At 46.7% G+C, this 26329-nt stretch overlaps 1 protein-coding gene across 3 annotated transcripts in view; it reads right to left on the bottom strand.

The window, feature by feature from the left end:
• Positions 1 to 26329, bottom strand: part of SLC6A2 (solute carrier family 6 member 2) — a 49821-nt gene that overhangs the window by 12544 nt on the left and 10948 nt on the right. For 2 of the 3 annotated variants that reach the window (XM_003811475.7, XM_003811476.8), the window contains exons 2-5: positions 24015 to 24146; positions 21524 to 21761; positions 8444 to 8582; positions 1595 to 1729 (exon numbers count right to left, since the gene is read on the bottom strand). In XM_003811475.7, the coding sequence (XP_003811523.1) occupies positions 1595 to 1729; positions 8444 to 8582; positions 21524 to 21761; positions 24015 to 24146 (644 nt within the window). The remainder of the gene's footprint in view (positions 1 to 1594; positions 1730 to 8443; positions 8583 to 21523; positions 21762 to 24014; positions 24147 to 26329) is intronic. The other variant, XM_055099203.2, reaches the window with a different exon arrangement.

The following is a 26329-nucleotide window of genomic DNA, read 5'->3' as shown; positions in this document are numbered from 1 at the left end:
TTCAGAAAGCGAGGACCATTCCTAGGAGGCTTCTACAAGCCATAGACAATGGTGACTCCTTGGGGGCCAATGGGGCTTACTTATTTCATCCATTGGGTGATAAAAGCACATGGCTGGAGGCCTGAAGATCTGAATTCCTTTCCACCTTCTCTGCCTCATGTTCTAGCCCTGGTCAAGTTCACTTCTCTCTGTCTGTTTCCTCATCTGTATAATGGGGATAATTATACCTCACCCACTCAGACTAAGCTGCAATTCAGATTTTTTTTTTTTTTTTTTTTAAGCAGGGTCTCACTCTGTCACCCAGGCTGGAGTGCAGTGGCATGATGTTGGCTCACTGCAACCTCCACCCCCTGGGTTCAAGCATCCTGAGTAGCTGGGATTACAAGTGCGTGCCACCATGCCCCGCTAATTTTTGTACTTTTAGTAGAGACGGGGTTTCCCTATGTTGGCCAGGCTGGTCTTGAACTCCTGACCTCAAGTGATCCGCCTGCCTCAGCCTCCCAAAGTGCTGGGATTACAGGCATGAGCCACCGCGCCCAGCCTAGCAATTCAGATTTCAGAGATGCCTGTGCAAACAGAGGGCAACATGATCTGATGGGGGAAGACAGATCTGCTCCTTGAGACTGCACTGAGGGCTCAGCTTCTACACATCTGAAAGGTTTGGCATAAACAGTCACAGAACAAATAGAAGTCTGACTTATTTTGCAATTTACGAGGCTGATTCATGTCTTATGCTCTGTTATCTTTCTGGCTGCTACTATGAAAATAGGTTTTCTCTTGGTTACCGGTCTATAACATTGCAGTGTGTTGGAGCATTACAACTATGGAGATGTATATCGGGATGCATCCCTCTTCATCCTGTGCTGCTGGGGCCTGCCAGGATTATTATGGGTTCAAATAAAGAAACCCTGGAGAATTGTAAGATAGCATGTTGAGGTGTACTCACTGAGGGGCCCTGCAAGAGGAGGCTGGAAGTAATCTCAGCAGTTATCTGAAGATGCTCAAGGTACTGAGTACCTCTGTGATTGTCTCTGCTCCCACCATCACTGCTCTGCGCTGGACTCCACTACCAAATTCACCCACTTTCACCATAGTTTGGGCCTCTGGACAGGGGGAGTGGTTGGATGAGGGTGTTGGGGAAGAGAGTTGGCAGGGCGTCCCTGGTGGCTAAGACTATCCTTGTGCTGACATCACAGGATGGTGGCAAAGACTAGGTTTGGGGATCCAAGAGTAGAAAGAGGGCATGGAATGGCTGGGGTGGGCTAGGGAGCTGTGGGCACAGGGCAAGAGCAAGGTCCCAGGACATCATGTCCTCTTCACAGGGAATTTCTCTCCTCAAAAAGAGTAGTCTGTGAAGACCACCAGATGGAACCACAGAATCCCAGGCCTCCAGACATGGGTGGGCTTATGGAGACTGTCAGGTGCAAATCCGCATTGGTCAGATGGGGAAGCTGCACCTCAGACAGGGAAGGATCCTGTCCAAGGCTACACTGCACATTTGTGGCAGAGCTGGGACCAGATTTTCCATCATCACCTTCTCCTGAAAACCCTCCCACAAGCCTGGCCCAAGGCTTGGTGGTCACTGAGCACTGACCGTGGCCTCTTTCAAGCGGTAGAAGTCGATGTGCAGGTAGGCATTGATGCCATTGGAGGCTCCGGGCAGCGTGACGCCATGGACCAGGAGCACGAACAGCACGAAGTAAGGCAGCGTGGCTGTGATCCACACCACCTGGGCAATGGATAAGTTCAGGTGAGAGCCTCGCTCTGGCCCCAATCCCATGGCGGGCTGGTGGGGCACAGAGCCCTTTCCCAGGGAGCCAGTCATGCTCTTTCCCACCTTCCTTTACCCAAAGCACATGCTACAAGTTCCAGCTCTAGGCAAGGCCCTGAGCCAGAATCCAGGGCTAGACCAGCAAACGGACACAGGTCACACCCTAGAGAAGCTCAGAACCCAGGGTGAGAGTCAGCCGCAGTGGGGATAGCACTATGATGAAAGCCAAGGGCAAAGACTAGGTCCTCATAGCACCAGACGCCTCCTCATCTACAAAGCCACCTCTCCTGACTCCTTCAAGAAAAGACTCCTGACTCCATAAAATGAAGAACTTTCCCAAATATAGAGCTCTCTAAAGGAAAAGAGCCTAGAGAGGTGGTGAGGTACCTGTCATTGAAGTTGTGCGAGTGTTGCTATGAATACAGGCATTGGCAAAGGATTGCCTAGATTAAGGTGTGGTTCATGAACCAGACAGAACTAAGTACACCCACCTTTGTGCTCTCCCCTTTCCCCATCAGTCCTGTGTCCATCACACCATTGCTACTGGTTGCTGCATGCACCTATCTGACTGGCAGGATATTTAGAAATCTCAGCCTCTCTCTCTCTCTCTCTCTCTCTCCCTCTCCCCTCCCCCCCTTTTTCTCTCTTCCCATCCTCCCTCCCTCTTCTTGCTCTCCCCTCCCTCATCTCCCTCTCCTCCACTCTCTCCCTTATGTTTACCTCTTCCTTTTTTTCTTTATCCCCCTTTAAGCATATTTTCTTTCCTAAGCACATTGCCCAGGAAGGAATGTGGCTGGGCAGAAAGCAGAACCTCTGACCATTCTTTATCTTAGTGGGAACAGATGTGGGACACAGACAACGTACCTTATTCAGAAACACACAAAGGAAGAGATTACTCCAGACTAAAAAGAAACACCCCATCCCCTTGTCCGGGTTGGAGGAACAGAAAAGAAACGTAGAGACAGGGATTGGGGTGTTATATAGGTTTCCTTGCTGTTCCTTCTCACCCTTGGCTACACATTCAAATACCGTGGGGGAAGTTATAGGTAAAAATGTTAAAGCTCAGATTCTATTCTTGGAGTTTCTGACTTAGTTGGTCAGGGGTGGGCCTGAAATGAGTATTTTTTTTTAAAGCTCCCCAGATGATAAAATTGTGCAGCCAAGGTGAGAAATCACCACTTTAGGCAGAGGCAGCCATGGGTAGCCTTGCTGAAAGAAGGCTGTGCCCCAAGTGAAAAATCAGGCTAAGGTCAAGGTAGTCAGACTCAAGGAGGACTCAGCTGAAACATGAGAAGGCCTATAACTTAAATGCCAGATGGTTCCACCCCTCAAATCCCTGGAACTACGTAGCCCCAGGAATCTTCACATATCCCTAAGGGGAAAGTGGAAACCTTGAAACACGAAAGTTCTTTGCCAGGCTAAAAAGATATGGGCTCTAAACAAAAAATGGAGATATAGAAAATAAAGCCATATGTTTCTCATACTTATGTTTAAGGATGGGGATTTATCCTCTTTCTTTACTTGTCTTTCCCACTAGATCATGAGCCCCTTAGAAGTAAAATCCTATATTTTTCAAACCTGAATCCCCAGAACCCGGCACATGTGAGTCCAAATAAATGTTTATTGTACGAATGATTGGACTGGGCAGTGGTGTAGATGAATGATTGGATTGTTAGGTAAATGGATGGATGAGTGGATGGCTGGATTATGATTGGGTAGCTGGTTAAAAGGATGGATAAGATGATTAGGTGGGTGGAGGGTTGAGTAGATGGATGGATGGATGGATGAATGAGTGGATTAGTGATAAATCAGAAAGTTAGTGGACGACTAAGTCAAATAATAAATGCATGAACAAGTGAATGAATGAGTAACTGGGTCAGCATGGGAGCGAGTAAATGCATAGTGGTAGTCACATCTTCTGGGCTCAGAAGGAATCAGGAAAGCCTCCTCTGTTTCATGTTATCCACTTGTTTCTCCATCACTCCCTTGTTCTAAGAAGGTCTTTATGGAAATGGGATTTCCACTTGTTTTCTTTCAGGGAGGCAAGAACAGGAAGGACAAATTGCATAACAAATAAGGAGGGAAACATGCCCTGGAAAGTGAAGCTGTTGCATCTGGGTGACCTCACGTTAATCAATCTTGTATTCAGTCTCCTGATCTGGGACAAATAGGTGTAAGCCCTTGGCAAAAGGCACAAGAAGGAGCTCTCACATCTCCTTGAGACTGGTCCTAACTGCTCTGGTCTCCTAAAACTCATGTCAATAGCTGCAGTCCTGCTGCAATGCCCAGCCCAGCAAACCAGGTGGGACTACACTCCTCCCATCAGAAAACCGTATCTTGACCTCTGACTCCAGGGAATCTCCCATGGGGCCTGGAGGTGGTCCTGCATTGGCCATGTTTGTTGGCCATGGATTCAGTTTCCCTAAGGAATACATCAGGCCATGACTGAGCTGAGACCCTGACTATAGTTCAAGCATCAAGAAAGCAGGGAACTTGTTTTGTCTGTGCCCATGTGTTCAAAGCTAAACCATCTGAGTCTTGTTGAAGATTCTCAGAATTGGCAGTGGGTGTTACTTCAGCTGCCTAAGATCTTGTGTTGAAAGAAGGATTCCTGGATCTTTGGCTAACAGTTCACTCATGCTCAAATGTGCCCTGAATGCACAATGGGTAAACAGAAGAAAGGCTTGGGCTCTGTCATCTCCACCCCAGGCTTCTCAGCTCTCAGCATTTCAACTTGCAACACAGCTCTGGCCATGAGAACCTAGACTTGGTCCAATTTTGAGCACAACATCAAGAAAGCAATGAGCAGCCCATTGGTCTTGGCAAATGTCCTTAGTCCCTAAGGGAGGTCACTGCTTTCTATCACTTTAAATCCATACCTGCTGGTATTTCTATGGATAATTTGTGTGGTTCCAGGGTACCAAATTCAAGCCAATGGCTCACAATCAAAATGAGGACCTTGGCTCCATAAAAGAAGGAATTTTCAAATTGATAGAGCTCTCTCAAGGGAAAGAGCTGCCCAGGAAGGTGGTGAGGTGCTTGTCACTGAAGTTGTGCAAGCCTTGCTATGAATCCAGGCATCGAGAAAACGGCTGCCTAGATCAAGGTGAGCTCCATAGACCAGCAGCATCAGCATCACCTAGGTGCTTGTCAGAAATGCAAATTCTCACCTCATCCCCACTGAATCAGACTCTCTCAAAGAGGGACCCAGCAATCTGAGTTTCAGCAAGCCATTTCAGTGATTCTTACACCCATGAGAGTTTGAAAAACGCTGCCCAGGACCTACTCTAAGGTTGACTTGAAAACAGAGATGATAAATGTCCGCACTTTACCACTATAAATCTGCATTAATTTACCCTTTACTGATTTAGAATTTGTGATTTTAAAAAGGGAGATTTATGGGGTGTGGGGTATGCACTGATGTTACTGAAGAAAACACCAAGCTACAAACATTTTAGTCTATGCCTCACTCATGTGTGAATGATGCTGTTCATTATAATTGAGTCCAATCAAGTCACTAAAGCAAGCCAGGACCAGCACAACCTTCACTTGCCAAGACCGGAGGTATGAACATTTGCAATTCATTTGAGGCCAGCTCTGAGGCTATGGAAGCCTGCTAAGAAAGGCTCAATGTCCTGTTCCAGGTTCAGTCTAGAAAGAAATAAGCAACACTCTTGGTTTCTCATAAGCCAGTTTATAAAAACAATTAAAGACAGAGCACAGTAATGTCCTAAGTGAAGCTCCCCATTCTAAAAATCTCCTCTCCATGGACTGCCTGTGGCATACCTGCTTAGTGGTCAGAACACTGAGGGACTTATGCAAAATGTGGGTTGTGGTTTTGGATGACACATGCAGAGGGGACTCATATTCCTTTCTCATTGTGTTTCTACATGGGGGCTTTCCTAGTGTAACACTCTGGTTCGCCCCTCATTACCTTCTCTGAAGGTGTATTTTGGAAAGAACTGAGCATGCTCAGCCTCACTCCTCCCAGTCTCTTTTGCATCAGCCTGCCTGCAGACAACATATACTCCACTCTACTCAGAAGCTAAACTAGGCGGGGCAGGCTCTACCCTCTTTGGTGATGGCATTGGGGAACCCAATCTTGGGGTGCAATGTTAGAAGTTTGTGGTGGTCCTATGCCAAGGCCAGAAGCAGTATAAAGCTCATATATCTTCTGCAATTCACAGGGTTGAGCCCTGTCTCCCCTCAGGGTCTCTGTCTGTGCCTGCAGAGGCCAGGAGAACTCTGCTCCTGGTACCCAGGAAAGGCACAGAGAGTGCTAGACAAGGCTGGCCTGGGGCTTCCACATCTCTACAGTTTTGCTCATGTAGTTCCTTCTGCTAAGAATCCCTTCCTTCCACCCCACCTCTACCTGCACCTGACTTTGTAGACCCAGCTCGAATGCCACCTTCTCTATGGTCTTTGGAGACACTTTCAGTTGAAAGAGCTTCCTTTCTCCACTAATGCAGCATCTCACACTTTTTGACCACAACTCATGCTAAGAAATGCCTTCAATATCAAGACAAACTACACATAAACTTAGAGATTGCTGTAACTGAAACAAAAATCCCAAGAGACAGCTCTTACTTTACTTGTGCAATGATCTCTTATTATCTAGACTTTTTCATTTTTGAAAAGTGTATGTGATGACCCATTAAGCTGATTTAATTACAGTTTTGAAACCCACAGTTTGTATTTCTGTTGAAATGTAATTTGACTACTGGATGTGAAATTGACTTCAAGGTAAAGTTAAGCTTAAAAAATAGCAAGATATATAATAGTGCACATAGTTTGTGACCACAGGTTTTTATTAAATGGGGACACACACATATGTTCTCTGGATAGAGACCCAAGAAGCTAGTGACATTGGTTGATCCATAACCTGCCTGTAATACACATAGACTAAAGCAATTGAAGAAGGAACCTGTCTTATTCTTGCATCACTAGTACTAGCATCAAGCCTGGTACACAGTAGGTCTCCTATGTTGATATTTTGAACTAAATTCAAAAGAATACTTAATGAAGTTCCCCAAACTTATATACCCACCCATCCTTCAATTACCCAATAAATATTTACTGAAGACCTACTAGGTGCCAGGCATCAGAATGTTAGTGGTCCTATCCTGGTTTTGCTCAATGCTAGACTTTCTCCAAGCCCTGCTCTGCATTTTGTTTGAGTGCTTTCTTAGGGTAGACACTGTGTCCCCAACATGCTGATAGGAAGTTCTCTCTCCAGTTCTTGATGGATTTCATCTCTACTGGCTGCTGCTCCCCTGCTACTTTCTTTGCACTCAATGGCATGACCAAGAACTCTAAGAGTATCAGAGAGAACTCTGGTGCACCCCCCGCCTTTCCAAAATCAGTTGCCTAATGAGGATTCTCCCAAATTGATACCCACCTGATTAAGGTAGACTGTTGTGCTGTGGCCCCCAATGAACTCACACCTGTGTGTAATCCCCTCCCATATGGACGGTGGGTTTTACCTCAACACTTGTTTTGGCCACTGGGACAATAGCAAGAATGATGCAAGCAGTGACTGGAATAGCTACTTGTACATCACTGGGGCTTGTCTGCTTGGGACATGTTCTTGGAACTCAGCCGCCGTGCTGTGAGAAGCCCAAGCACCATAGAAAGGCTATATGGAAACATCCCAAGATGCTGTGGTTGGCAGCTCCAACTTAGATCCCAGCTAGTGCCGAATGCTAGCAATGTGTATGCACCATCTAGAATATTCCAGCCCAGTGAAGCCATGTAGTCCAGGGAATATCACATGGAGCAGAAGAACCACCCAGCTGATCCCAATCAACCCATAGAATTGTGAGAGACAATAAAATGGTTGTTATTTTGAGTCACTACATTTTGGGGTGGTTTGTTGCACAGCATTAGCTCACCACAACACTGGAAAGAAAATTTCCCATCCACATCCTCTTTAATAGTCAAGCTTCTAAATAGACCCTGTAGAGTCCAAATGGGGTTGTTGTTCCCATGATGTTCCTTGGGCTAAAAATCAACAGGAGCCATTTCCTGAATATTCCCCACCCATGAGAGGCTGACTATAGGAGGACAGTGTCACCCAAGTTCAGAATGCCAACTCCAGACTGGCCCTCATGGGTCATCTAAACCTATGCTCTTCTCTCCAAGGCACCTGGAACCCTGGGGGCACTTATTTCTGTATCCGAGGAAACACAAAATCCAGCATACATCTGAATATCTTCTAGAGCATCCTTTTTTCTCAAAAATTCAGAGGGGGGATTTATTGATTTTATGGTCATATTCCAGAGTAGGATGCAACATTTGCATGAAGATTTAGGTCAAGATTCAAGATTTATCAAGGGCATGTTGATAGTATCTCTAGACTTTGTCCTGAGGCCCTTGGCAGTATCCCAGTCCCTGGTCTCTGCTATTAGGGAGGTTTTGGCAGGAAAATATGAGGAACTCTGATCCACTTATACCCCTTCAACCTATTGTGGTGGAGACACAGATTTGGGGAAGGGAAAGGAAAGGAAGGGAAGGGATTTGTCCAAGTCAGTGGCAGAACAGGGGCTCGAACCCAGGCCTTGCACTTCCAGCTCCATCTTTTTTGTCCACCAGCTACATAATTATTGCTAGAAATAATCACACCCCCCAAGGTTGATCACCCAAGTAAGTGAAAGAGAAACAAAGAGATATTACCTTTCCTGATGTCTTCACCCCTTTCCAGAGGCTAAAATACAAGACGATGACGACGACCATCAGACAGAGCAAGAGCTGCCACTGGGGCAGGCCGATGTCATGAATCCCGCTGCTCTCGTGAAGGTGCAGGACACCACGCCTGCCCAGAGGAGAGGGGAGGGGACCAGGGTAAATGTCGTCAGGGAGGACGACAGAGGCCATGACCACAGACCAGTCCCTGCAAATGCATGCTGATGGAGACAGGACCTGGCCACTCTCCCCTAACTCAGGGACCCTAGCCACTGCCATGCACCACATGGGCCTGACCTGGTCAGCCATGGCCTGTGCCCAGGACCACTCTGTCCTAGAAGAGGCAAATCATCTGGGGAGATTCCAGGCTCATGGCTGCTTTTAAAAGACAAAAATCTCTTAAGTGCCTATTGCTCGCCTGGCCTTGGAGTAATAAATAGGGAAGGTTCCTGTCCTCACAGAACTCACACTATAAAGAGCAGTTCTCAGCAGGAGGGAAGACTGTTTTGTCCCTGACCCCCACTCCGGAGGATATTTGGCAATATCTGAGATGTTTTTGATTGTCATGACTTGAGGAGAGGTGGTGCTACTGGCATAGAGACTATGGGTGCTGCTAAACATACTGCAATGTTCAGGACAGTCTCCAATAACAAAAAATGATCCTGCCCAAAAGGTCCATATTGCTGAATCTGAGAATACCTGGTCTAGAGACTGAGACAAGAGTGAACATTTTTCCTATTGGGGAATAGCTACTAAAGCTAAAGATATGCTTATCCTGTGCCCTAGGTATTGACTCAATAGAATATTGTACACATGTTCATCAAAAGACATGCTCTAGAATGTTTATGGCAGCATTATTCATAATAACCCCAAATCGCAAAGTACTCAAACATCCATCAACAGTGGAATGGATAAATTAGGATATATTTATAAAGTGGAGTTTTGTTGTTGTTGTTGTTGTTGTTGTTTTTTGAGACAGGCTCTCACTCTGGTGCCCAGGCTGGAGTGCAGTGGCACCATCACGGCTCACCGCAGACTCAGCCTCCCCAGGCTCAGGTGGTCCTCCCACCTCAGCCTCCCAAGTAGCTGGGAATATAGGTATACATCACCACGCCTGGCTAATTTTTGTATTCTTTTGGTAGAGACTGGGTTTTGCCATGTTGCCCAGACTGTTCTTGAACTCCTGGGCTCAAGTGATCCAACTGCTCCAGCCTCTCAAAGTGCTGAGATTATAGGTGTGAGCCACCACACCTGGCCTAAGTGGAGTATTATACAGCAATTACCTCCAGAGGGATGGCTCTAGCACACACTGCTGAGAGAAAGAAGTCAAAGCCAGAAGAGCACTTCCGTCTGACTCCAGTCATATAAAATTCAACAACAGGCAAAACTGACCTAAAGGATTAGAAGTCAGGAGAGGTGTACCCTGGGATGGGGTTGAGGGGGTTACTGACTAGGAGAGGACATGATGAGGACTTCAGGACATTCATCATGCTCTTTCCTGAGCTGGGTGAGGTTACTGGATGCGTTCAACGGGTAACATTTGCTGAGTTGTCGCTTGATGATAGTCACTCCTTTGTAATATGTTAGCTATCAATAAAGTGTTTGGGTTTTTTTTCTTTTGTTTTGTTTCTTTTTTTGTTTGTTTGTTTGTTTGTTTGTTTGTTTGTTTGTTTGAGACAGAGTTTCACTACTGTTGCCCAGGCTGGAGTGCAATGGTGCGATGACGGCTCACTGCAACCTCCGCCTCCCAAGTTCAAGTGATTCTCATACCTCAGCCTCCTGAATACCCGGGATTACAGAAGCCCACCATCATATCCGGCTAAATTTTTGTATTTTTAGTAGAGATAATGTTTCACCATGTTCGCCAGGCTGGTCTTGAACTCCTGACCTCAGGCTATCCACCTGCCTTGGCCTCCCAAAGTGCTGGGATTACAGGCATGAGCCACTGCGCCAGGCCTGGTTTTTTTTTAAGTAAGAAAAACAAACAATCCAAGGTGGTCTGAGAATATTGGGGTCCCTTGTACAATCTACAATGAAGAAATGATAAAGAGAATTGAAAACAAAATGACCGTTTGCTAATGAGAATCTAATCAAATTGGTTAGGAGCTAAGGAAAGGTCAAATAAGACTGACTGCTGAAACAGTACAGCAGGTCCCAGGAGAGAAGGGTTCCCCTGACCACTCTGCACCCTTGCAAGGCAAAGCAAGCAGAAATGGGAACAACTTAGTGTGGTATTTCCTCTGCACCCTAATCATTCATTTGTCACTGAAGGCCCGCTGTGAGCCAGCCCATCTGGGCCTCGGACACACACAGGAACTGCTCGTGCACCGTCCTGACTCTGCCTTGGTGGGCTTGTACTGTAGCATGGGAGGCAACACTGCACGCACATTCACAATAAAGCATGACACATGTTGGGAGGTTCAAGGGAGCTGCAGGGGCCCCCAAAACGAGTTCCCACTGGGTTCTTCTCTGTGCCTCACACTCAGAGGCAACAGTCAGCTGCACATTGCCCAACACCCTTCAAAGCCCAGATCCAGTGTCACCTCTCCTGGGAGGCCCCCCAATCATCCTTGATAGGCATCTTTCAACTCTTCCAGTTCCTGTGGCTCTTGAATCAGTTGCAAGGAGAGCCTGCCTGTTCCTGCAAGGTCAGGGCTAACTGTATACAAGGGTCTCCCAGGATGAGGAGGTGAATTAACCATTCCTGGTCCCCAGTGCTAAGCCCAGAACTGGCAGTTAGACCTGTTAGCTCATGAGAGATCATAGGATTAGAAACAGATAAATGCTCCCAGCCTTTCTTGCTAAACCCAACAATCCCTCTACTATAGAAAATGAGATCCCAGGATCACCCCAAGGAGAACGAGTAAGGAAAGAGGGTCAGTCTCCCACACACTCTCAATCTTTCTCTTAGCAACTCCTCCCATCACTTGTGGCAAATTTCTAACCCTTTTGCCCAGATCTTTCATACTGCCCAGGGCACCACACATTTTCCCATACGGAAACTTCCCTGTCTCATTCTATAGGCATTTGCGCTCAACTAGAGGTCCATTCAGAAAGCAGCTGCTTAATAGATTTATACAGCCAGGCATGGTGGCTCATGCCTATAATTCCAGCACTTTGGGAGGCCAAGGCAGGCGGATCACCTGAGGTCAGGAGTTCGAGACCGGCCTGGTCAACATGGCGAAACCCTGTCTCTACTAAAAATACAAAAATTAGCTGGGTGTGGTAGTGCATGCCTGTAATCCCAGCTACTTGGGAGACTGAAGCATGAGAATTGCTTGAACCTGGGAGATGGAGATTGCAGTGAGCGGAGATCTTGTCACTGCACTCCAGCCTGCGAAACAGAGCGAGACTCCATCTCAAAAACAAAACAAAACAAAACAAATTTACACTAAAGTGTTAAAGGCAAACAGCTTAATATATCGTCCTTCCCTGGAAGGTGGCTTTAATTCCAAAACACACATTAATGGCAACATTGTACACACTTGCAGGGGATAAGATCAATTGTCTGTCTGCCAGAGGCAGATGACAGCCCTTGCTGGAATCATCCCGAATGATGCAGGAAGATTCCAGGCTTGTAAGGAAAACATGTACCCTGAGTCTGGAAACTTACTTAGCTTACCCTTGGGTAGGAATTAAAATTTGTTTCCAGGCAGGTGAAAGAAAGGCTGAAGACCACCAATGATGCTGTTTCATTCACTCTTTCATCATTTACCCACTCAAAATAGATGTATGTTATTTGAAAGAATATGAAGGAAAACAGAAAAATGTGGCACAGAAATTGTCTGAGCTTTGGGGTCAGACAGACCTGGCTTCCCATCCTAGCCCTTACCACCAGCTCCTGTGTGACCCGAATCCTTTCATCGATTCCACAAACTCTCTCTGCACCTCTGCTCTGAGCCAGGCAGTGTGCCGGGGGCTGGTGGCATGGCTGTGGAGAAGCAGGTGATGGCTCCAGCCCCCTGGGGATCACAGGAAAGGGGACAGTAGTGCGTGTAAGCATTTCCCATCACTGAGTCTTTCTCTTTTCAGTGAAAGGGCTGTGATGAGGGCTGAGTTACAGAATATCAGATAATAATACCCAGGAAATGCTCAATAAATGGTAATTATAATGATCATTATGTTTGAGTCCTAGGTTTCAAGGAGCAGCAGGTGTCAGCAAGAGAGTCAAGGGTACCCAGAAAACTCAGCAGAGGGGGTCGGCTGGGGAGACTCCGCTGTGAAGGTGGCAGGTGCCTTCTCTGCTGGCCAGAAAGCTGACAGGAGGTGCACAGGTGTAGGGGAGGGAGCAATGGGGAGAGGGGATGTGAGCATGCGTGAATGAATGAGCACTTGGGTGGGTCATCAAGGTCTACCCAGACCAATGCCCCCTCCCCAGAATGGCTCCCATCCCTGCAGCTCCCAGGCCAGCTGTTGTGGCCTTAAACTCTCACCCTGCATCATCTTCCCCATGCAATCAGTTGCCGTGTCTGGTCCCCGCTAATCCTGTCTCTTGGTTGCTCCCTCCACCCCCACCCCCACGGTCCCCATCCCAGGCCAGACCCACATTCTGTCTGTGATGGTTAATATTGAGTGTCAACTTGATTGGATTGAAGGATGCAAAGTACTGTTCCTGGGTGTGTCTGGGAGTGTGTTGCCAAAGGAGATTAACATTTAAGTCAGTGAACCCGGAAAGGTAGGCCCACCCTCAGTCTGAATGGGCACCATCTAGTCAGCTGCCAGTGAAGCCAGAACAAAAGCAGGCAGAAGAACATGGAAAGACTAGACTGGTTTAGTCTTCTGGCCTGCATCTTACTCCCATGCTGGATCCTTGCTACCCTCGAACATCGGATTCCAAGTTCTTCAGCTTTGGGACTTGGACTGGCTTCCTTGCTCCTCAGCTTGCAGACAGCCTATTGTGGGACATCACCTTGTTATCGTGTGAGTCGATACTCCTTAATAAACTCATATGAGATCTATATCATTAGTCTGTCCCTCTAGAGAACCCTGACTAATACACTGTCCTTCCAGAGCTATTGTAAATGACTCCCACCCTCTCCCAAACCCAGTCTCTCTGCCTCCTGTCAGCCCCCTTAAATCCACTGTCTGTGCCACTGCAGAACCATCCATCCAAAGTACTGTTCTAACCTTGCCACTCTCCTGCCTCCAAAGCCTCAGAGGCTTCTTAGCACCTAAAACAGTGGTTCTCACTGGAGGCAACTTTGCCCCTGCCATCCAGAGACATTTGGCATGTCTAGAGAGATATTTTTGGTTGTTACATCTGGAGAGGAGGGAGATGCTGCTGGTATCTAGAGGGTAGAGGCCAGGGATGCTGCTAAACATCACAGATACACAAGACAGTGTGCACCCCTGTCCCCAACAAAGAATCATCCAACCAAAAAAGTCGAAAGCATCGAGGTCCGGAGGATAACCATGAAAGTCTCTCAGAATCTGAGGCCTTCCACAGTCCATCCCGTGCCAAGTTCATCCCTGGCCTTGCCACACCCTGCCTTTCACCCCAGCAGCAGCAAGCTACTTGTCAGTCCCCAGTTATAGGGTGCATCCATGGCTCTGGGCCTTGGGACCTTCTGTTCCTTCAGCCAGAACACACGTCCGAGCTCAATTTGTCTGCCTGGCTAACTTCTCATCCTGTTAGTCCTAACTCAGAACAATCCCCTGACTTAGACCCCTCTGCTATGTCCTAAGAGAGAGAGAAAAAGAAGAGGAAAGGGTGGCAGGGCGTACGCATATTTAAAAAGACAGAGGACCAGGCTGGGTGTGGTGGCTCACGCCTTCAATCCCAGCATGTTGGGAGGCCAAGGCGGGTGGATCACTTGAGATCAGGAGTTCCACATCAGTCTGGTCAACATGGTGAAACCGCCTCTCTGCTAAAAATACAAAAATTAGCTGGGTGTGGTGGCACACACCTGTAGTCCCAGCTACTTGGGAGGCTGAGGCAGGAGAATCACTTGAACCCGGGAGGTGGAGATTGCAATAGCCAAGATTGAGCCACTGCCCTCCAGCCTGGGTGACAGAGTGAGAATCTGCCTCAAAAAAAAAAAGAAAAAGAAAAGAAAACCAGAGGCATGTACTGACCCTATCTGATGCTTAATTCCGCTTCTTCCTGTGCCTTTATGGGACAGGTGTTGAATTGTGTCAATTGTCATTTGGTTGACTTGACTATCCAAATAATGGGAATAAAAAGGCATGGAACCAATCATCCTTGCCCTGAAACTTGCCAAAATGCCTCTGGTGTCCAATCTCATGGTTGAAATGCCCCCCAACAGGCCCAGCTGATGTCCCATGCATTCAAAGTCCACTTTCAGGGTTGTAGAGGTTGTCTAGGTATTTCATCAGTGAAAAGATCTGGACTCCCAAGCTTACACCCAAGAAAATCAATGAGAATGCAGCCTCCTTCCCCCAGCAGGCCCAAGCCTTGGGGTTTAGTACAAGAAACTTACATCAGTTTTAGTTTTCCAGAAGTTTAATGAAAATGAATCATCGTTAAGTGTACTGTCCAGGCTTTCTGAAGTCTACACACTAAAAAAGCTCAATTTCTCACTTGATATTTAGCACAGATGACTAATACTAGGCTGGAGGGAGACTTTTCTTCCTCAACAGGGACCGGCATGGGATGGAAGTTTTCTATTGCCAGGCACATGTTCACCAAAGGTGGCCTTTTACAGATAAAGTTACAGAGCTGCAGAGTTTCTTTTAGCTGTGGGGCTGCTTGGCTTCAGGCCTGGAGCCTGGGGAGAATAGCAGTTTTGTTCCCTTGAATGATATGCTCAGTCCATCAGCCTAAATGAGTACAGGATGGTAACAAAATTGGCCAGCAGGTTGGCAGAAAGAGAAAAAATTTTCTATTTCCTCAGGGTTGGCACTAGGAGTCCCACTCACTGGGTCCCCAAACTGAGTTGAGGGGATGTTTTTCAAGCAGAAACATTTAGACAAAAGGGCATCACGCCATTAAAAAAAAAAAAGTCCAGAGGCAGCTGATGACAGTGCTGTGCATTACAAAGCACAGAGGCAGGCTCCAGGCCAGAAAGGGCAAGGGCGGCGTGAGAAGAACTCCTATCTACTTGCAGAGGCCCCTGCACTCCCAGCTCTGCCACTTACCTAAAACCTGAGCCTACACTCTCTTATCTGTAAAATGGGAATAATTTCCACCTCCATGAACTGTGAAGATTAAATGGGATTTGGATGTGAGGAGATCCTCAGTGCTTGGCTGATGGTAGCAATGAAAGTTTGCATGGTTAGTGGAGGGAAGGTTAAGGAGAGGAAAAAAAGAGGGAAGATCTGTAGGGCAGAAGGCTCCTAAAATAAGCCCTATAGGCTGGGTGAGGTGGCTCACACCTGTAATCCCATCACTTTGGGAGGTGGAGGTGGGTGGATCACCTGAGCCCAGGAGTTCAAGACCAGCCTGTGAAACATGATGAAACCCCATCTCTACAAAAAATATAAAAAGTTAGCCAGGCGTGGTGGTACATGCTTATAGTCCCAGCTACTTGGGATGCTGAGGTGGGAGGATTACTTGAGCCTGGGAGGTCAAGGCTGCATTGAGCCGAGACTGTGCCACTGGGTGACAGAGCAAGACCCTGTCTTTTTTAAAACAAACAAACAAACAAAAAACAACTCTGCATTCAGTTCTACCTGCATCCCCCAACCATTTCAGCCTGAGGATGCCATCTTTTCCCACCACTCTCCTTATAGCTGAGCCTGGAGGAAGCTTAGGGCTGTAATTAAAGTAGGGTCTCAAAACCTATCTCACCTCTCCCTCTGGCTGGGTGTCTCTGCTGGGGCCGACATACTAGCCATGAAGACATCAGCGGAGGAATCAAATGCTAACTGGACTAGAGGCAAAGCTATCATTTCCCATTTTAATTTGTAAAACAAGGGTTGCCAAGAGCAAAAAGAAAAATCACGCTTTTTCCTTTATGAGAGGATGAGGGGGAGAGGGTGCAACCAATCACATGTGTCGGCAGCACTCTGCTCCACTATCTTTACCACCTTCCCCTCCAAACCATGTTCATAAGACAGAAAGGCCTAAAACCCCCACCTGCAAGCTCTCTGATGGTTCGGGAATTTTCTGAGGCCATACTCCTCCTCAGAAGAGTGAAGGAGGCCCTAGATTTTCCATGACATGAGACTATAGAGATGTCAGCCTGACTCCAGTAGGAGTCCTACTCCAAGACAGAAGAGCACAGTGTGTAAACAAGGGCTTCCAACGTTGGCTGGATGTTAGAATTGCAGGGGGAGCTACTGATGGAAATTTCTGTGCCCTGGTTGTACCCGGACCAATGAAATCAGAATCTCTGGATGTAGAATCCAGGCATCCATGCTCTCCAGGTGATTCTGATGTGCAGTCAAGGTTTTGAACCCTGGGCTAAGAGCTTGGGCTTTGGAGATAGACTGCCTGGATCCAAATAGACTTTTAATGCCACTTATAAACTCTATGACCTCAGACAAGTCACTTACTGATTTGTGCCTGTTTTCCCATTCATAAAAATAATCTTAGACCACAGTGGTCAGGATTAAAATGTAGTATAGAAAGGGTGCTTTGAACTATGGCTGGAATACAATCCAAGCTGGGTAAATGTGATGTGTGACCATGACAATATTTCTGCATAATAACAAACATGTATAATGGGTAGAGGCCAACATAACACAGAGGTTAAGGGTGCATGCTGTGAAGTTTCCCTGCCAGGCAGGGCTGGGGTTAGAGTGAGGAGAAGTAAGCTCCTACAGTGCAAAATGGGAGATGCGCATTCTCAGGGTCTTGCAAATGCACACTGGCTGGGTCCAAATCTTGGCTCTGTGCAGTAATAGTTGTGTGGTTGTGGACTGTACTGTCTCAACTGTGAAATGAAGCCTCCCCAACAGTGTGATAAGGATAAGAGTTACAAAAACCTCATTAGGTGGGTGAGGCTTAAATCAAAATAATACATAGGAGGAAGTTAGCAGAAAACCTCATACACATGGTAAGAGGTTAGCTATTAATGTGATGGTGAGGAACACAGGTTTCTTACAGCAGATGCTGACGTTCAGTGACAGCAGTGATTCAGATCCTCTGGGAGGGCTGCAGAGGTATTTGAGAATTTGATGACAACTGCAGAACCTCTCCAAGAAAAATTCTAAAACACATAATTTTTACATATGCCTGTTAGAAGTCCATGGGAATCATGGATGGAGACAGGTGGATGCAGGTACAGGACCCTTAGCAAATTCTCTGCAGTGAACCATTGAGGGTATTTCCTGGATCCTGAGAACACTGATGCCCCTCAGCCCCAGGAGGCAGTAGACTTTCCAGAGGTCTCTTTCAACCAAACTAAATCCCCCTGGCCCTGCTGCACCAAGATGGCAGGGAAAGAGTTGGTCCCAGGATAACCCCAATCTCCAGATAATCTGGACTCATTCCCAGGTTCTGCGCTTGGGGAATCCATAGGACTGAAGGAGAGGAGCCCTAAAGTTTTGTTGTTTGTGAATATGTTTTTATTTTTCCACATTTTTTTGCACTGCCCAATACAGTAGCAACTGGCCACATATGTCTATTTAAAGGTAAATAAATTAAAATTAAATTAGAAATATAGCTCATCAGTCACACTAGCCCCATTTCAACTGTTCGGTAACCACCTGTGGCAAGTGGGTACTCTGGTGGATTGCACAGATATAGACCATTTCTATCATGGCGGGAAGTTTTATTGGGAAATCTTGCACTAGGCCAGGAATCAGCACACCACGGCCCCCAGGCCAAATCTGAGCTATGGACTGTTTAGGTACGATCTGTGAGCTAAGAATGGTTTTACTTTCCAGAGGTAAAATAAAACAAAGAACATGCAACAGGAACATATGTGGCCTGCAAATTCTGCAATATTTACTCTATGATCTTAAGCAGAAAAGTTTGGGGACCTCTGCTCTAGACCATGAATGCCCTGAGGGTGGAGTTCAGGTGGAATCTATCCTGTCTGCCCCACAAGTTGTATCAGGTACTTTCTGCTTACCTGCTAGCATGTTTGTGTAGGGATTGATAAAATGGAATTGACCCACGCCTGAGGGATGAAGACAATGGATGCTACATTGTGAACAGAGTGCTATGCAAACATTTTAAATCAGGTGGCTGAAAACGAGTCAGTCATCGCCCTCCTCAAGGACATAAATGGATGAAGTAGAGGCTGAGAGGATTCAGGCTCTACTGACGGTTATAAGCTCACACCCAACAGAATGGCTATTATTTAAAAAATCAAAAAATAACAGATGCTGGCAAGGCTGCCGAGAAAAGGGAATGCTTATACACTGTTGGTGGGAATGTAAATTAGTTAAGCCAATGTGGAAAGCAGTTTGGAGATTTCTCTAAGAACTAAAAATAGAACCACCATTCGACCCAGCAATCCCACTACTGGGCATCTACCCAAAGGAAGATGAATCATTCTACCAAAAAGACACCTGCGTGTGGATGTTCATTGCAGCCCTACTCAAAATAGCAAAGACATGTCATCAAACCTAGGTGCCCATCAATGATGGATTGGATAAAGAAAATGTGGTGGCTGGGTGCGATGGCTCATGCCTGTAATCCCAGCACTTTGGGAGGCCGAGGCAGGTGGATCACCTGAGGTCAGGAGTTTGAGACCAGCCTAGCCAACATGGTGAAACCCTGTCTCTACTAAAAATTCAAAAATTAGCCAGGCGTGGTGGTGGGTGCCTGTAATCCCAGCTACTCAGGAGGCTGAGGCAGGAGAATCACTTGAACCTGGGACACAGAGGTTGCAGTGAGCCGAGATCACACCACTGCACTCCAGCCTGAGTGAGAGAGAGAGACTTGGTCTCAAAAAGAAAAAGAAAAAGAAAAAGAAAATGTGGTACATATATACCATGGAATAATATGCAGCCACAAAAAGGACAAAATCATGTCCTTTGCAGGGACATGGATGTAGCTGGAGGCCATTATCCTAAGTAAATTAATCCAGGAACAGAAAACCAAATACTGCATGTTCTTACTTATAAGTGGAAGCTAAATATTGAGTACACATGGACATAAAGAAAGGAACAGTAGACAATGGGGACAACAAGAGTGAGGAGTGAGGGAGGCAGGGGGACAAGAGTTGAAAAAGTACCTATTGGGTACTATGCTCATTACCCGGGTGGCAGGTTCAATCACACCCCAAACCTCAGCATCATGCAATGTACCCATGTAACAACCTACTTGTGTACCCCCAAATCTAAAATGAAAGTTGAAATAAATAATAATAACAACAACAATAATAGTTATGAATTAAGACTACAGAATAAAATAAATATCCAGGAACCCATACTGATATAAATGAAAAACTGAAAAAATAAATAAACAGGGGAGAAGGGACAATTCTTCCTTAAAGAAGAATTCCAATTAATCTAGAAGGAATGATAAGCTGGGGTGGTGGCTCACGCCTGTAATCCCAGCACTGTGGGAGGCCAAAATGGGTGGATCACCTGAGGCCAGGAGTTTGAGACCAGCCTGGCCAACATGGTGAAACCCCATCTCTATTAAAAATACAAAAATTAGCCAGGCATGGTGGTGTACACTTGTAATCCCGGCTACTCAGGAGGCTGAGGCAGGAGAATCACTTAAATGTGGGAAGTGGAAGTTGCAGTGAGCTGAGATGTTGCCACTGCACTCCAGCCTGGGCAACAGACCGAGACTCTGTCTCAAAAAACAAAAAAATAAAATAAAATAGAAGAAATGATGGAAATAGGAAATTATAACTAGATAAACATCATGGTAATAGTCCTTACTTGCAAGAATCATCAACGAATGCTAAGAAATGTGGACAAAAGTATGATGAGAATCAAGACATTTGCATAAATTCAGTGTATGTCCTTAAAAGACACATTACTTAAAAAAGGAAAATAACTTTCTCTACACAGGAGGAAGCTGGCAGTCTCCACCTTAACCAAGTGTGCAAGGTTAACATCACAAGTAACAAGATATTGACAGCATGTCTCCCCACCCCCTGATGGAATGCACTGAGGAGGGCACAGCATCATTCCTAGGGTAATCTCACCAAAATGCATAACCACAGTTTAATTATGAGAAAACAACAAACAAACTCAAATCAATATTTCACAAAGTAACTGGCCGTACTTTTCAAGTGTCAAGGTCATGAAAATCAAGGAAGAGCAAAGATTGGAGAAGATTAAAGAAACATGGCAACTAAATACCTGAAAAGAACACGAGTGGGAAAATTGGTGAAATTCAAGTAAGGTCTGCAGCTTGTTAGCTAACAGTGTATCAATGTTAATTTTCTGGTTTCAAACTCGTACCATGGTTATGTAAGTTGTCAACATTAGGGGAAACTGGGTGATGGGTATATGCACTATTTTTACTACTTTTAATGTATAACGGTATTTCAACATAAAAGTTTCTTTTTTTTAAATGATATTCTGTCTTGCACCAATGGCCAGTGCTTCTCGTGCACACATGGTCCACATAATTTCTCAGAGCTGCATACAGCTGGCCTGCTTCCCACTTCTTGAATTTTCTCCAAGCTCTGATTATGTTCCCCCATGGGAACTCCAGAAGGACAGCAGCCCAGAGTGAGTCAGACTACAGCTTCAGGGTCAAATCAACTTGGGTTCAACCTGCAGCTCATCGCCTGCCCTGGAGCCCCAGCTCTTCCCTTCTCTGACATCATCAGTTCCTATGTCACCTCCTCAGAGAGGCCTTTCCTGACTACCCACGCAACCGTCCTTTTCCCTCCATGATTGATTTTTCCCACATACCTGGTTTCAGTTCTTTAAGAGCAGTTACACACCCCAGAAAGTGTTGCATTCCCCGAAGTGCACACACACTCTAAAACATTCTCACTCCCTTACCTGTTTATTTGTGTATTATCTTGCCCGCCTCCACTTCCCTGCCCCAGAACGCAAGCTTCTCCAACTACCTCGACCGTGGCTGTGTCCTCAGCCCCTCACCCAGCATCAGGCCAGTGGCTGCTCAGTAAACATTAATATCCTGACGGCATGCGTCTCCTTGGTCTGTGACTTTCCTTAGTGTTTGGCTCAGGTCATACCAAGCACTGGCCTCAACAGGCCCAGCACAAGGGGTCTGTGACTTACTCATAAAACTCGGCTGCCGGCGTGAACTTGTACTTGGAGTACTTGGTGTGGTTGCCAAGCACGGAGCCATTGAGGAGCTTGGGGTCGGTACAGTTGGGGCTGTTCCATGTGTGGCCACAGTCGGTCCAGGGCAGGTTGAGGGTGAAGGAGGAGAAGAGGTAGTAGAGTGACCAGGCGATGATGACGTTGTAGTAGAAGCCAACGTACAGGGCGATCAGGATGACAGCATAGCCAACGCCTGGGCGGGGACAGGAGGTAAGGTAGGAGTCTCCCAGGCCCAGCCCCACAGCCACCTCTCCTTGGGTGTGGCTCCACCACTGCACTCCCATTCCCTCTGTCTCTCGTTTCCTGCAGAACAGCGGTCCCCAACCTTTTCAGCACCAGTGACCTGTCGCATGGAAGACAATTTTTCCACAGATTTTGGGGGTGGGGGTAGTTTCAAGATGAAACCGTTCCACCTCAGGTCATCAGGCGTTAGTTAGATCTCATAAGGAGCACACAACCTAGATCCCTCGCATGCGCAGTTCACAGTAGGGGTTGCGCTCATATGAGAATCTAGTGCAGCGGCTGATCTGACAGGAGGCGGAGCTCAGGCGGTCATGCGAGCGATGGGGAGCAGCTGTAAATACAGATGAAGCTTCACTTACCCGCTGCTCACCTCCTGCTGTGTGGCCCGGTTCCTAACAGGCCACCGACTGCACGGTTATTGGTCCGTGGCCCGGGGATTGAGGAAACGTGCTATAGCAGATGGCCAGAGTCCATAGGCCCCTGCCATCTCTTTGCCCGAGAGCTCTCTCTTTCCACTGGAGCTCCCCTGCCCACTCACCACCTGCTTGCCCCCAGTGGGCAGCCACGTTAGGAGCTGGATTGTGAGTACCCAGCTCCCTCGCCCCCTGGGCAGGATAACACTGACAGGTGTTCACATTCTCCCCTGATGGGACTGAGCTCCCTGCCCAGAGTGGCACTGACTTGGTGCCCACCCTTTATGGCTGCCTCCCCTTCCCTATCCCCAGTTGCTGCTCCCTAAGGATCACTTCCAGCACTAACTCTTTACACTTATATCCTTGTCTCCTAACTGCTTCTGGGGAAACCCAAGCAAGCACTCCCTGATTGGAACTTCAGCCCTGTGTGCTTTCTGGGTCCTACTCTCAACCACCTGCTTCGGGTGCCAGTATCATGTTCCTCAATGTATCAGAAGCTCCTTTAGGGGTAGTTCTATAGCTTTTTTCTAGGGTAGATGTATTGTTTACCTGCCCAACATTGCTTTTCAAGGAATTAGCCTTAAACTAGATTAGCCTGTAAGGTGTTGACGAGGCTACTCCCCACTCTTCCTCCATCGCGAGATGTATGCCTGGCCAATCAGAGCACTGCTTCCTGACAGCCACAGTGATTGGTTAGTAGATGGGCATATGACTCAAGTTAAACCAATGAGAATCTTCTCTGGGACCTTTAAGGAAGCTATGACTCTATAAGGGTTTTTGTTTGTTTACTTGTTTGCTTTTGGTAAAATTTAAACTTGGTAAAATTTAAGCCTGGGGTTGCTGATGGCCATCTTTGCAGGTACTTGAGAAGAATTTACCTGAGACTGATGCTAACAGAAAACAACAGATCTGAAACACAAAAAGAGCGATAGATTCCAGACAACATTATTTGGGCATCTGGATCTATCTATACCTGAAGCCAATCCCTGGGCTTTACTGTAACAGAAGTCAATTCTCTTTTATACTGAAGCCAGTTTGAGTTGAATTTCTGACAATTAACAACAAAAAAAGTAACGAATGCACATGTCTAATAAGACTCTTGCACCAGCTGTATCTCCCACAGGACTGAGTACACAGGAGGTACTCAGGAGGCACGTGCCAGCGGAGAAGAGGCTCATGGGAGTCACACTGGCCCTCGTTGCCATCTGTGCCCAGTTCTCCAACCAATGCTTGGGAGAGACTAACTCTTCCTCCATGCCCTTCTCCCAGCTGCATAGGGGCCAAGAAATAGCAGTTGCTCTGGCTACTTTCTGCAGATGTGTTCTTAGTCCCAAATGCAAGTAGGCTTCATGTTATATTTCAGCTGCAATCAACTAGTTGTGGCTATTGTACTAAGGATTTTGAATCAGCTTTCCGGCTGGGCTCAGAAAGATCCATGATCAACTTCTAACGCCTGCCATGGGAGCAAAAGGAGAGAGTAGTGGTGTATGTGCTGGGTACTTCTGATACTTACATAAAAATTTCCCATACAGGAAATAGATTCTCTGGGTACTCAGCAGGTAAGCTGGATTAGAACCCAGGTTTCCAGAATTTCTATGCTAATGCTATTCCCAACACACTGAATGCTCTCCATGTAACTTGGAATGGGGGACACTGTTGACCTTGTCAATACCTGTGAATCCCATATGACAGGAGGTCTACCTTAGATCTCACCACTGGAGCAGATTCCCCAAGGGCAACAGGGAAGCCTTTATGAACAACCGTGAAACTTTCTCCCACCCCTTCTTTACCTTTGAAGAATGGGCAGATTTTCCAAACGGTGGCAGCCCCCTCCCGGTTGTACTGTCCCAGAGCCAGCTCCATGTAGAACAGGGGCATCCCCGCGATGATAAGGAACAATGTGTACGGGATCAAGAAGGCACCTGGAGGACACAGGGGCAGAGTGTGACCTGACAGACCCCTGCCCCTCCCAGTCTTGGATCCGTGTCTGCAAGAGCTGCAAAGATCCCGGGCATCTGCTCAGCTGGCTGTTTCCAAAGGTGACGTGCAGCAATCAATACTAATTATCATAAGATTAAGAATATTTGTGGTAGTAATAATCATAACCATAATAGTGAGGTTCTGTGGTCAAATTAGTAAAATCTAGGTTAAGGAAAGCAAAATAGGTTTGCTTCTTGCAGGCTTCTCTTAGCCTTTGATACACAAGTGCATGCTGTGATGTGCCAGGAGGGGGATCACAGGTGTAGCCTTTACCAGATTTATTTAAACACTGAACTTTTTCTTTTATGAATCATCACTCTGGGAATGCCAATCTAACCCAAACCCTTCCTTTTACAGGCAAGAAAATTGAGACCAGAGAAAAAGAGACAGTGCCTAAATTTACATGACGGAGTTTCTAATTTTGCTGGCATCCTATCACATAGGGGTATATGTGGCTTTCCCAAACATGATCTCACTGGATTCTTCTTAGAGTTTCACAACAGCCTGCAAACATAATAACCAGTCAGGGTCATTACGTACCCCCAGGGCAAACTGAGGGGCAGAGAAGGGAGTCTAATGGCTCCTTTTGGTGCTGCTGGTAGGTGATGGAAGCCGGATTCACATTCCGGCCTTGCGACCCACTAGGTCCCCACTGTTACAGGCGGCTGAAGCAAAGGGGCAGAGGTTCAAGTCTCTGACCAGGGAAGTTACCCACCCAGAACATCACAGAAACTTGATGGGGTCCCTGGGCACCAGGCAGCAATTAATTCCCGGGAGAATTCCTGGTGGACTTAGGCGTGTCTGAGTTGCAGAGACAATTCTCAGTACACCCTGGCAGTCCGGGATGTGCTTAGTGGATTCTGACTCTGCGAGGTGACTCACTGGGACACATGTCATATGAGCCCCAGCTTGCAAGTGTGCCCAAAGCAACACACCAGCTCCTTTCCACGCACAGCTGGAGGTGGCCAGGCCAGATCCAAACTCCTGTTACCACTGGCCTTTAGCTAAGGTGTTGTAACCCTGGAAACCAAATACTCTCTGACCTACCCACATCAAGAAAACAGGAAATACTTTAACAATGGTAACATTAGCAATATTAACAATTGATACCAGCAGCTCACACTTGCTCGTCCCCTTCTGAGCTCCAAGCACTTTCATTCAATCCTCACCACAAAGATCAAAGATCATTATTATTTCCATTTTACAGATATGGAAACTAAGGTTTCAAGATAGCAAAGAACTGTGGCAAAGTCACATGATACCTAGGGTCAAACTCACTCAGCTACTCAGACTATCAGTCTCCACTTGTTTCTCAGGGTGCCTCTCCTAAGTAGGAAGCATGAAGTGTTGGCCCTAATGCTGAGAGACCTAGTCCCTTGTGAGTAGAAGATGGATCAGTGGTGGGGGGCAGGGCAGAAAGGGGGAAAAGGTAAAACTACTGGGAAATGAACATCTCCTGTGTATCAAGCAGGACCTGGGCTTGATCCCACTTACACTACCCAGAAACCCTCTGACATAGCAACTGCTATACCCATTTTTCAGATGAGGAAACTGAGGGTTGGAGAAATTAAATGACCTGACCGACCTTATCCTGCTGGTAAGTTGTGGATCTAGGATTTGGGTCCAGGTCTGCCTGGCTCAAGAGCTCCAGAGCTGTTTCCAACATGCCCTACAGATTCTGGAACATTCCAACCTAGATGAAGGACATGAGTCTGAATAGGATCAGAGGGTAGGTTGTTCTGAAATGGGGGATCTGGGACCAGCTAAGCCATGTGGTCTATTGGTCATAGGCTGGCCCAATGCTACAGCCACTGCTCCAGGCTGGAAGTCTCTGGAGTGGCCATGTGCTATTTCTCCCCTTCCTCATTTCTTCCTTTCATTCTCTTCCTTTCTCCCTCTCCCACATAGAAAGGGCTGGTTTGCCACCTGACCCATGTCCCTATGTACATTGCTGACAGTAATGGTGGTGCTGGTGTGCTGATGTAGATGGAGGTAGGCAGTGGGGTTGGTGAAAGCAACAAGTACCGTTTGTTGAGCACCTGTTATATGCCAAGTTGCACACAAGTTTTTACATAATTATTTATTTAAAACCACCCCGAGAGAGAATTACCACAATCCCTTTTAC

The sequence above is a fragment of the Pan paniscus genome, chromosome 18 (genome assembly GCF_029289425.2).
Source record: "Pan paniscus chromosome 18, NHGRI_mPanPan1-v2.0_pri, whole genome shotgun sequence".
In the NCBI taxonomy this organism is placed as follows: Eukaryota; Metazoa; Chordata; class Mammalia; order Primates; family Hominidae; genus Pan; species Pan paniscus.
The sequence above is the reverse complement of the archived record's forward strand: the minus strand, read 5'-3'. Positions and strand labels throughout refer to the sequence as shown.